We start from the raw sequence: 12,922 nt of genomic DNA on the forward strand, positions 1-12,922 counted from the left end.
TACATGTCAAATGTTTGGGTTGACTGTCTTTAATACATTTTTATAAAGTAATCAAACAGATTCATGCGTCACTGTGGACATCCAAAGCCACCAATAGCGATCAAAAAGAACAGAAGGAATCAAAGTTGGACAGATTTGAAAAGCAACATTAGTGTCTCTGCCTCAGAAACATCCACCTTCCTCCAGGAGAGCTGAACACTGGGCTGACTGCAGTTTTTAGTCCATCCACATTGTAGGCATTGTGAAACTCAGGTGAAGCATGGCTACAGAAGATTCCTAACATTATATAAAATATGGTGAGCACTGTGCAAAGCACTAATTACTGACAGTTTGCTTTAAATCTCGTGTATGCAAATGTATTGTCTTTTCATGGTCATTCCAGTAAAGATCATTTCATAACAGTCCATTTATTTTGAATACGATAACATATAAGCTCTTCCTCTCTTTGACTTCATGGAAAAGTCTTCTGATCCATGGTTGTTGCAACTGATATTCCAACACAAATCCTTCTCGCCATGACGAGATAAGACTTTGCAGTTTCATGAACTGTGTCTCGTAATCCAAGTGAAATACAGCCAGGTTCAGCTCCAGAGAGGTCTCGTCTCTTTGGTCATCCGTTTTCTTAGTTACTCTGGATTTGATTCACAAGATAAGTCTCTGCGCCAGGATCTTGCGGTTGATCTCAGCCAATGCCACAGAAAACACAAAGGCCTTCTCATCAGAGAGACTCGCGTATATATCCACCTCCTTCTCCTGTTTGTCTGTGAACACACACACACACACACACACACACACACACACACACACACACACACACACACACACACACACACGGCAATAAGTACTTAACAACACTGGCTATAGTTTCAGGTGTCTGCAGTCTCAGACCCATAGTACCATAACAGTATCTGCAGATTCTAGAGCAATCTGTACTGTAAGGCCATATTCAGTATACACCTATTACTTCACAAACTGTTAGTAAATAAATACATTGCTTGTGTTTGAAAACCAAATTGGCAAATGGAGCATGTGCACATAATATAAGGTCCACATACAGATTCAAAAGCATTTTGCTCTAAAGACAACTGTGGTGGCAGATTTCTTTTTTCATTAATCACATATTTAATCACATCACATTAGTTATAGCAATATCACTTTCTCACTTTCTCATAGTAAGAGCACTCCTGTCACCAGTTTACATGCATGTGGAACGTCTTCTGCTCATCAGGGATGTAAATCTTTAGGTGACGGCCAAGCAGAAAACGAGGTCAGAGGAGGCGCTTGTTCGTACAAAGGAAGCTGAGCTCAGCAACACGGCCACTGGAGCCGTGGGAGGCTTTCCTCTACGTGGTCTGGTTGAAAACTCCAAGTGTGTGGAAGATGGTTGTGTGATAGAAAGAGATGCTGACAGGGATAAAAGTTTTTTTATTTGTAGTTTTTGTTTTGTTTTGGATGGACCACTGGGAGGGAAACCTCAGGAATACGACGCCTGACTTCAGGACTGTTGTGGGAAGGACTCTGTCCTTAGTTTATGGTGGTTAACACTGTTGGACCAGAAAGAAAAGGCCGGACGGCAAACGCGCTTGTCCACAAAGCTGAGCCCAGCAGTGCGACCAGTGAGGCCGTCGGAGGATCCCCTCGGGTGGTCCGGGCAAATCCAGGTTTTGATTGTATGATTTTTTTTTCTTTCAGAAATATGGGAAAGAATACATGCAGCATGAAGTGTGTAGAAGCTGTAGAAGAGGAATGCAGTGAAGTGTGTGTGCAACAGAGAGTGATGGATAGAAGAACAAGAGGCAAAGTGTTATTGAGCAGTGATGAAAATGATATTAAATATATGTGTGTTGGTACAGGTGGCTGCGGAACTGGATCAGCGCCCTCCACAAGCTCAGCGGCCGGAGCAAAATGATAGATTAACATAACTGGAACCACACCAGCCGTGCTTTGGCTGAATATTACACAGCTTCACCTTCAGGTAGATGTTACACTGAAGAACAAGCTTCGAGGACAATCAATCTCTCCCTGAAGACAAAATGCAGTTCGAGAGCAACGGCGTCGACTTCAAGAGTCAACAAGGTGAACAGACAGCAGCACTGCCCTAAACCCTGAAGGGTTCAGCAGCATGTAGCAGTATGTACGAATGCCATCATGGATGCAAGCATGCGCTCCTGATCACAAGCTGAGGTTCACCAGCGACATCACTGTGTGTGAATGCACTTGAGAAGACCGAGTTTCACATTTGCCATACTGGGAGCTGAAATGGCAAAGACAGAGACTGAAAAGAGTGAAAGATAAAAGGCAAAGCTGAAGAAGAACGGCCCACTGGGCCTCTGACACGCCACAACCGTGAACTGCTGCAGAGGTGGGAGAGACACAGCAGCTGTGAGAAGTGGAGAGAAGAGAGCATGGAGGAGAAATGAAGGCTGTTGTTGATAATGTGAGAACACATGAAAATTGGGTTGGGAAACTGTGGCCGGCTGCGTGTGGAGGTTGAGAAAAGTCCGTAGGATCGCAACAAAGGTAAAAATAAAATGCACACAAACGCACATAAAGAGAGAAATGTGAAGGACCCAACGATCAATCCAACAAGAGCGTGCCAAGCTCCAACTCAGCGACTGCAGAGCAGACTCGGTGCCACCCAACAGGGATCAGCGAATGAATGCAGATGACACCTGATTAAACAGTCAGGCAGTTTTACCTGAAAAAATTCTGTGGTGTGACGTTTCTAATCATTTTACAAATGATATGCATTTACACGACTCTCTGAACATCACAAACTCCGTTAGAGTCCTGAGCATGAGTGAAAGTGACTGGAGTAATTATAGCATGCAGGTTTTACAGCAACTTGTGCTCATTTTGTAGGGTAGCTAGACTGATTTTCCAGCATGTCAGTGCATAAGTGCATTAGGCCCTCATTGTCTGAGGAAACATAAAAATAACAGCAGTTGTGGTTTCTTTTGACATGTGTACAGAACTTCGAAACATTGTGTGACACCGTAAAGACAGGATTTGGGTTCATCACATTTCATTGAGGGATTTTGATCGGCCTCAAACATGCTGGAAGCACCTAAAGAAGGCGGTTGTTCTTCCAGAGTTAAACGTGGTTGTTTTAGTTTCCCCAAGATGTTTTACACCTTTTAAATGGGCTGATGGCCCTACAACAGTGAAGAGTGCAGTACACAGCATAGATAGAGTGGCAAGATCTACAGTGGCTTGAAAAGTGTTCGGCCCACTTGAACTTTCCCACATTTTGTCCCATTACAGCCACAAACATGAATCAATGTTATTGTAATTCCACGTGAAAGACCAACACAAAGTGGTGCACAAGTGGAACGAAAATCAGACATGATTCCAAACATTTGTTACAAATAAATAATGTGGAATGTTCTTTGTCTGCGTCTCTGCATGTAAGATGTGAGGCCACAACTCAGAGATGGCCCTGGGGTTTCACTGGGAGCTCTCTCCACATTGCAATGTGTTTATTAAACCCACTTCAAATCAAGCTCACTGGGTGTGTTGCAGGTTATTGTTAAATTTTCCACAACACAACTCAAAGGCAATTTATTTCATTCTGCTTTTGCAGATTTGCATAGTCAACCCAGAATCAGTGCAAGATGTGCAAACAAGTCCTTGCTAATACACAGTAACATGCAGGAGTCTTGATCCACCCTCCTTACTTTATATTTTACTTTCTGATCATCATATTTCTTTGTCTGTTAAGCTGCTTAACATGGATATAAATCATTTGAATATAAAAAGTGGTGAGCAGTGCTGTGTCTGCATATGAGACACTTAACAAAGGACCAGTTTGAAACTGTATCTGTACTTACTTATAAGAAGCCTGGAGAGCTTCCACTTCCTGAAGACTACTTAAAGAAATGACAGAAAACTGCCTCAGAGTGTTCAGGATGTGCTGAGGAATAAAGGTGCTCACACCAAATATTCAGTTGTAAATACCATCGTAAGTATGTATTTCCATGTATGTTTATTTCAGGAAAGTGTTGCACACATTTCCCAAGCAAATTATAAAAAGAAGAGGATTTTTAATTATCGTGTGTATAAGTTTGTGGCAATGCTGGTTTTCCTGTCACGGGCAGACTGAGCTCTAGAAGGCAATATCAAAGCGCCAGGTAGTCTAGATCTAACCTCGCCGTTTCCCCCCATTTTCATTGGATGCATTTGTAATTTAATAGATATTATTCCATAGTTTGTATAGCCACTTTATTTAGTGAGTTCCTGCTCATTTCTTTTGTCCTCCTGTCTATTTGTACTGTGACAACACAACAAAGGCAAAACTAAAAAAAAGGTCCCTAAAATGAGCAAACAAAAAAACAGTGCCACAAAATGCATCTGTGAATATGACTTGTTTTACCTTTCTCCTCTTCCTGTTTCTTCAGCCCCACTGTTTTTGGTCTGCCTCGTCCTCTTCGTATGGGATCTGATTGGCTGTTAGCCCGGGGTCTCCTCCTGTTCTCCATGTCATTGGTTAGAGGACACTCAATTCTCTCTCTGCGAATGCGCTCAGTCCTCCTCCGCCTAAAGTCCAGCTTGTCTAAAGCAGGGATTACAAATACCACATGCTGTTTAGCCATCTGTTCAGGGGGGTGTTGTTCAGACTTCCACCCAAATCCTTGTTACCAAAAGCAGCTTTGTTTTTTTGTTGTTTTCTCTCTTTTGTTTTTTGAGCAAGGTCTCCAATTTTTAACATTTCATTCATGTTTTCACAATCACACGGTTTCTGTGTATGGGCAGTATAAGGAGCTAAATATTTTGTATTTCTGGGCTTCCAAGGTCTTTCCCACAAACCAGGAGGCCAATCAGATAGTAGACAGAAAGTTAAAAATGTATGCAATGCCTTCTGATGATGCTGCCTAAGAGAAGCATGTATAATGTAAACAGAATTGGTCCTAGCAGTGAACCCTGAGGAACTCCATAATTAACCTCAGTGTGTGAAGAGGACTCTCCATTTACATTTAATGTAATTTGCATACTCTGATTGCTATGAGAAAATATTATGGTCGACAGTATCGAACGCTGCACTGAGGTCTAGCAGGACAAGCACAGAGATGAGTCCACTGTCAGAGGCCATAAGAAGATCATTTGTAACCTTCACTAAAGCTGTTTCTGTGCTGTGATGAGCTCTGAAACTCTTCCATTCCTCTGCACATGAACAGAGCAGTCATCTGCATCTACTGTTTAACAACTACTCTTTCAAGAATTTTTGAAACAAAAGGGAGTTTGGAGATGGGTCTATAATTAGCTAAGACCGCTGGGTCAAGAGATGACTTTTTTAAGTAACAGTTTAACTCCTGCCAGCTTGAAGGCCTGTGCAATTAATAGAGATAGATTGAACCATTAATTGGTAGGACTTCTTGTAAAAATGGGGTTGATGATTTAGAGGAAGTAATTGCTGAAGTTATTCTCCAATTGATCTTTTTGAGTTAAGAGCATATATATATATATATATATATATATATATATATATGTATATATATATATATATATATATATATATATATATATATTTATTTATTTATTTATTTATTTATTAGGGGTGCAACGATACACAAAATTCACGGTTCGGTTCGGTTCGATACTTTGGTGTCACGGTTCGATATTTTTTTGATACAAAAAAAAATGTTCATGCCTTTTTAATTTGTCATTTATTAAATTTTCACGGCACATTCTGCACCACATCTCTGTGCGTTCATCATTTGTTTGAAGCCAGCTCACCTCCTGCAACTACTTTTCCGAGAATACGTGCTTCTTTTGTGGTTCGGACTCCTTCTGACATTTGTTTGGAGGTGGAGGAACATCACAGTAATTGCTTAAAGGAGCTTCTTCGACATCTTTAAGAGTTCTAAACAAATGTCTGTCCTCCTCCAGAAAATCTTATGTACGCAAACACGCGTTGCAACTTCTTATCTTGTGCGTGTTTTTTATTTTGACAGCGAATGCGCACCTGCGGACCACTTATGTGCAGCCCTGGTTATTTAGCTCGTCATATCGCAGCCACAGAAATTATTTTGTCCATGAAACCATAAAGCTGCACTTTCTTTTTGCCTTATAGTCTGATTTGTCATAACTTCTCCGTTTTGTGGTAAGCTTTTCTTTGGCTGTCACTTCTTCACCCTGACCTGTCTTATTTGGCTCAGCAGAACTGAAATATATATCCTGCTGCTTTTACACACTCACTCACATAAGCTCAGCGATTCTCTGCGCGATCAACCTCTCACATGTTTAAGCTGCGGGAGATTTCACTTGTCATGTTTGCATAGTAAGCTAACGATTAATAAGACGATGTCAGAGGAATTGGTGCACAAATTATCATCACTCACAGATCAGTGCTGTCGCTCTCTATACACAGTTCGCACGATTGCAAAGTGAAAGCAAAAGACAAGCGCAAATTCAAACGCGACTTCAATATGTCACATATTGACAGTGGCTCATCGATGCCAATGACATAATTACCCAGCTACATTTCTGAAAGAATGCAAAAGCATTGACATATATTTTTCCTACAATAGCCCGACGGGCAGGGCAGAGATCGATTTTGGTAGCCCGACTGAAAAAAATCGCTAGCTCCAGGACGTCAGGCTAGCGATTTTGCGAGCCCTGTATCTGATTGAGGAATCACTCATCTTTGGAAAAGAGAGTTTATTACAGAGAAATCTTTCCAAAATAAAAGCTATACTATACGCTTCTTCTGGGCTATATTCTCAGCAGCATATTAAACATATCAGGTCCCCATAAGGAGAATCCTGTGCTAACAGCTGTCTAAATGACTCGGGTAAAGTTTGTAGCATGCGTGCTTGTTGTTTTTGTCTGCTTCCACTTGTCTTTGCACTAGGATGATGTCGGTGTAAATGTGCAGTCATATTCGTTGTGTTCCCACTAGTGCTGTCAGCGTTAATCTGAAATGGCATTAACGCAATCTCCGTTAACGAGTTACCGCGGATCGCCCCGTGCGTGGGGCTGGACGGCCAACACGTTAACGAGCTAACTGCGCTAACGCACTAGCTCCCACCCATGTAATTGAGCATTGCGTGGCACATCCAACATACTGTTTTACTTTAGTCCATGACGCGCTTACCTTCAGGGTCATACGTCACATGAAAACCAAGATCCACTGAGCGCTCAACACAGACAGCATCGTCAGAAGGAAAGTTGATAAAATAAATTAAAAATTTTGTATTGTTCGATACATATGCGTACCGAACCGAAAGCACTGTATCGAACGGTTCAATATCGATACGAGTATCGTTGCACCCCTAAAAAAAAAAAAAAAAAAAAAAAAAAAAAAAAATAATAATAATAATAATAATAATAATAATTATATATATATATATATATATATATATATATATATATATATATATATATATAATATATATATGCCCTGGTGCTTCAGTGCGTTACTTCTGTTTTGTTTTTGTGCATAACTTCTGTGTCTGGGCACTCCTCTGGATATTCTTACACCAGAGAAGAGCTTCTTAACTACAGGACTACAACACCTGTGGATTTACTTCCAATATTTGTCACATCTGCGGCAGATTTACTGCAGACTCTGATCAGGAAAGAGAGACGCCGAAGGAGACGAAAGCGAGCCGGCGCACTCGGGCCTCTGAGGAGACGCGGACTGCGAACTGCTCTTCCTGGGATCTTCCTTTCCAATGTACGTTCACTCAGGAATACGATGGACGAGCTGGCCCTGATGAGAAGCATGAACAGAGACGTTGCCTCCTCCTGTGTCTTATGTTTTACGGAGACGTGGCTCTGTGAGGACATCCCGGACTGCGCGCTCAAGCTGGAGGGCTTTCATCTGCTGCGCGCGGACCGGCAGGCCTCTCTCTCTGGTAAGACCACAGGTGGAGGTGTCTGCTTCTACATTAATAGTGGCTGGTGCACAGATGTAACAGTGATTGCTCAGCACTGCTCTCCCTCTCTGGAATACCTTTTTATTCACTGCAAACCGTTTTATTTTCCGCGGGAGTTTGCTTCATTCATCTTGGCCGCTGTTTACATCCCGCCAGGCGCGGATGCGCAGGCAGCTCAGTGCGCACTCGCGGAGCAGATTCTCCACACGGAGCGGACATTCCCGGCCTCTCTCATCATTGCTCTTGGGGACTTTAACAAAGCCAATCTGAGCCATGAGCTTCCAAAATATAAGCAGTATATTAAATGCCCGACCAGAGAGGAGAGGACATTAGACCACTGTTACAGCACGATCAGCGGGGCCTATCGCGTGGTGCCCCGCGCTTCACTCGGACTTTCTGACCACGTCATGATCCACCTAATCCCCGCGTACAGACAGAGGCTGAAGCTCTCCAAACCTGTCGTGAGGACCAAAAAACTGTGGAGCAACGAGGCTGTGGAGGAGCTTCGCACGTGTTTGGAGTCTACAGACTGGGACACACTGAAGGCTGCTTCTAACAGCTTGGACGAGTTTACGGACACTGTCACCTCCTATATCCACTTCTGTGAGGACAGCATTGTGCCATCACGCACCAGGGTGAGTTATAACAATGACAAACCCTGGTTTACTCCTAAACTCAAAAAGCTGTGGCTGGAAAAGAGAAAGGCGTTCAGAAGCGGTGACAGGGACTGCTACAGAGAGGCCAAGTACAGGTTCACTAAAGAAGTGGACATTGCTAAACATCAGCACTCTGAGAAGATGCAGCAGCAGATCTCAGAGAATGACTCGGCCTCTGTGTGGAAAGGTTTTAGGAATATCACCAACTACAAGCCTAAAACCCCCCACTCCACTGATGACTTGCTCTTGGCCAACACCCTCAACGACTGTTACTGCCGTTTTGACGAGCCATCAGGCAGCCTTCACACCTCCAACGGCCCCAACAATAGAGGCACTTTGGACACTAATTCCCCCACCTCTCCCCCCTCCATAGAGCCATCACCACCTTCAAACACTTCACCTACAACACCCCCCTCCTCACCCCACACAAAAGAGGATTTCACACCACCTCCTCCCACCACAACTCTTCATATTCATGAAGCAGGTGTGAGGAAGCAGTTTAAGAGTCTGAATGCTCGAAAAGACGGTGTGTCTCCTGCCACCCTCAGACACTGTGCAAACGAGCTGGCCCCAGTGTTTTCTGGCATCTTCAACTCCTCACTGCAGGCATGTCATGTGCCTGCCTGCTTCAAGTCCTCTACCATAATCCCTGTGCCCAAGAAACCTAGGATCACTGGACTAAATGACTACAGACCCGTGGCTCTGACATCTGTGGTCATGAAGTCATTTGAGCACCTGGTTGGGGGTTTGAGCACCATTTTGGGAGGAACACCCTTCAACTGGTGCGGGAGTATGAAAGGGAATCAAGGAAACTAGCGGATTATAGGAACCATCTCCGTTTCAACCTAAGATGCAGACAAAGCAGAGTTGTTCCTAAGAGCCTGCGCCTTGGATCCACTGTCAGGGGATACAGAGCAGACTTGATTCTACAGAGAGCACAAAATCACCTTTTAAGTGAAAGGATAAGAGAGGTCCATTTCACTATAGATGCCCTCCAGAACAAGATCAGCCAGACCCTGCAGGAACTGGAAATCCTTCTACCCTCTCCAATCTTAGAAGAGGTTTACAAGTTTGTGGACAAGGCTCAGCGGGCCCAACACTCTAAAGGAAAAGAAAGACAACGCAGGAAATTCCACACCTTGCTTTCAAAAACACACACTCCTCATCCTGAACCTACACAACCCAGAGAAGAAAACACACCTGATGCCAGTCAGGAGAAATGGGTTAAGAACTTTTCAGACAGGATTCTCACTGAACCTGAAAAGAGAGTATTAGCCAAAGGACTCAATTTTGCCATTTCTCCACAACAGTTGCCCATAGTGGACCTCATCACAGCCACAGAATCTGCCATACGGATTAATAAATTATCACAGAAGCAGAGCAAATCAGGATGAAAGTCTCAGCCACGCTCCCCAGTGCCAAAGTCCCTCCATCCAACCTCACAATTAGGGTTGGGTACCGGTGACATAAACGGTAGTAACCAGACCGAAAAGCAGCGCACATTTCGGTGCTTTATTTCGGTGCTTTTTTTTCCTGAGCTGTGATACACTTCTAGCCAATCATTTTACGTTTCCGAGGATAGTAGGCGGGGCCAGGTACGTACGTTCTGTTAGAGCAGAGCTACAGATTAAAAATGTCCAAGGCGAAGCGGTTAAAAGTCTGGCTGTACTTCACAGCAAAATATGCAAACTCAGCAGCAACAAGTGCTTTAAGCTGATACTGTGATACTGTGATACTGTCAAAGGAGGTAACACCTCGAATCCGATGAAACACCTGGCGACGCATAGCGTTTTTTTTAAAAGCCGAGAAATGCGCCGTATTTGATAGCTTGCTGCGAGACCTCACACCGAGCACGTCGGGTGGGTTGCCAGTTATCGGACCCGGAGCAACATCCCCCAAAAACCCGAAGAATAGAGTCCTGGCCCCTAGCCCTGCCAGTGTAGCAGAAATGATGAGGATGATGATGCAGCAGCAGCCCTTCTTCTCTGCGTGAGTAGCTTAATGTTGTTCATGTGTAATTTACGTTGAGTAGGCTAAACATGTTATTACATTAATGCACGTAAGGTGAACTAGCAAACATCATCATAGCTACATGCGGCTGTCTTCTTGTTTGATGGCAGATACTCCCTTCACCCTGGCCAAAAAGGCTAAAATGACCAAAGAAAAAGTGGGAAACAGTTAAACATGAGAGGTTTTTGGACAAAGTTTGTGTCTTTTTCCATTGTTTAAGCACTGCTTCCAGCCAAGAGTGATGCCATATATGCCCCATAGCTGCAGAAAAGGCTAACATTGTTATCTTTTTACAAAAACAGCTGAACATGAGAGGTTTTTGGACAAAGTTTGTGTTCTCCATTCTTTAAGCACCGGTTCGAGCACAGTTTCAAAAGTACCGATTTGGCACCGGTATCGGATAAAACCTAAACGATACCCATCCCTACTCACAATACAGGAAAAGAAGGCCGTCGCTTCCCTGAGCAAAGACCACAACATCACTGTTTTACCAGCTGATAAGGGAAGATGCACCGTGGTCCTAAACACTACAGATTACCATACAAAGATCACTACTCTCCTCAGTGACAACAATACCTACGAAGCCCTAAAGCGAGACCCCACAAGCAGCTACAAAAAGAAAGTTATAGCTTGCCTTCAAGACTTTGAAAAGGACAAAATTATTGACCGCCTTATATATCACCGCCTTTACCCAGGGGATGCCATACCCTGCATCTATGGACTTCCTAAGATCCACAAGGAAGCTGTCCCACTCAGACCCATAGTCAGTAGCATAAACTCAGCCACTTATAACATTGCTAAACACCTTGCTACCATCCTTGCGCCTCTCGTGGGGAACACCCCACACCACATCAAGAACTCCACCGACTTCACCGACAAGGTCCAGAAACTTACCCTGGATCCAGATGAAACCATGGTGTCCTTTGATGTAGTCTCTCTCTTCACCTGCATACCCACCACGGAGGCCGTGGAGACTGTCAGAAAACGACTACAAGAAGACAGCTCCTTGGAGGACAGGACCAACTTCACACCCGATCAGATCTGCACACTGTTAGACCTCTGCCTCACCACTACATATTTCAAGTACAACGAAGGCTTCTACAGACAAAAACATGGCTGTGCCATGGGCTCCCCCGTGTCACCTATTGTAGCCAACCTTTACATGGAGGAAGTGGAAAGGAAGGCTCTTGGCTCTTTCAAAGGAAGAGTACCCAGCCACTGGTACAGATATGTGGACGACACCTGGGTCAAAATCAAGACACAAGAAGTGGAATCCTTCACTGCGCACATTAACGCTGTGGATAAAAACATCAAGTTCACCAGGGAAGACACAAAGGACGACTGTTTGCCTTTCCTGGACTGCGCTGTGCACATTGAAGAGAACGGCAACCTCAACATCGAAGTTTACCGGAAGCCCACACACACGGACCAGTACCTCCTCTTTGACTCCCATCACCCTCTGGAACACAAACTTGGAGTAATCAGGACCCTACACCACCGGGCAGAACATGTTCCCTCTAAGCCTGAAGGGAAAAAGAAGGAACACACACATGTAAAGGAAGCACTCAAAATGTGCGGCTATCCTAAATGGGCGTTCATAAAGTCAGCAAAGAGGCACAGAAAAGAAGACCAGACACCAGCGAGGGAGGATAAGAAGGACAGACGCAACAACATTGTCATCCCCTATGTAGCCGGTGTATCAGAGGAACTCAGGAGAGTTTTCTCCAAGCATGACATCCCAGTGTACTTCAGACCCAGCAACACGCTCAGACACAAACTGGTTCACCCGAAAGACAAAACGCCAAAACACAGACTTAACAATGTGGTGTATGCTGTACAGTGCAGCGAGGAATGCTCAGACCTCTACATTGGAGAGACCAAACAACCACTTCACAAGCGCATGGCACAACACAGAACAGCCACCTCCACAGGACAAGACTCAGCAGTCCATCTGCATCTTAAGGATAAAGGACACTCTTTCGAGGATGCCAACGTTCACATTTTGGACAGAGAGGACAGATGGTTTGAAAGAGGAGTGAAAGAAGCATCTATGTCCACTGTGAGCGACCATCTTTGAACAGAGGCGGGGTTTACGACACCAACTCTCTGCCATCTATAATCCAGTTTTGAGATCCCTTCCCAGACGCCTTAACGCCCACTCACATCCTGGGCCATCTGACCTCAGGAATTCACATGATAAGGTGGGGCCAGGTTTCACAATGATCTCACCCGAAACTCTGGCTGATTGGGACCCACACCCAGTTTCACACCTTGGCTCAGGCGATTAGCACTTAGAGTCCCCCGAGAGCAGCTTCTACCTTTCTACCTTTAAAACTCGCCTTCCAGCCAAATGGCTGGTAGGCTTTTAGCTAGGCTTTA

The 12,922-nt window shown here is 44.2% G+C and overlaps 1 protein-coding gene across 1 annotated transcript in view; it reads right to left on the minus strand.

Moving 5' to 3' along the window:
• The window catches only part of lg9h16orf87 (linkage group 9 C16orf87 homolog), a 44,027-nt gene continuing 31,105 nt past the window's right edge, over window positions 1–12,922 (minus strand). The window contains exons 3-4 of the mRNA XM_004574078.5: window positions 4,373–4,552; window positions 1–761 (exon numbers count right to left, since the gene is read on the minus strand). Coding sequence (XP_004574135.1) covers window positions 643–761; window positions 4,373–4,552 — 299 coding nt within the window. The 3' untranslated portion in view covers window positions 1–642. The remainder of the gene's footprint in view (window positions 762–4,372; window positions 4,553–12,922) is intronic.

Source organism: Maylandia zebra, linkage group LG9 (genome assembly GCF_041146795.1).
Source record: "Maylandia zebra isolate NMK-2024a linkage group LG9, Mzebra_GT3a, whole genome shotgun sequence".
NCBI classification, from domain to species: domain Eukaryota; kingdom Metazoa; phylum Chordata; class Actinopteri; order Cichliformes; family Cichlidae; genus Maylandia; species Maylandia zebra.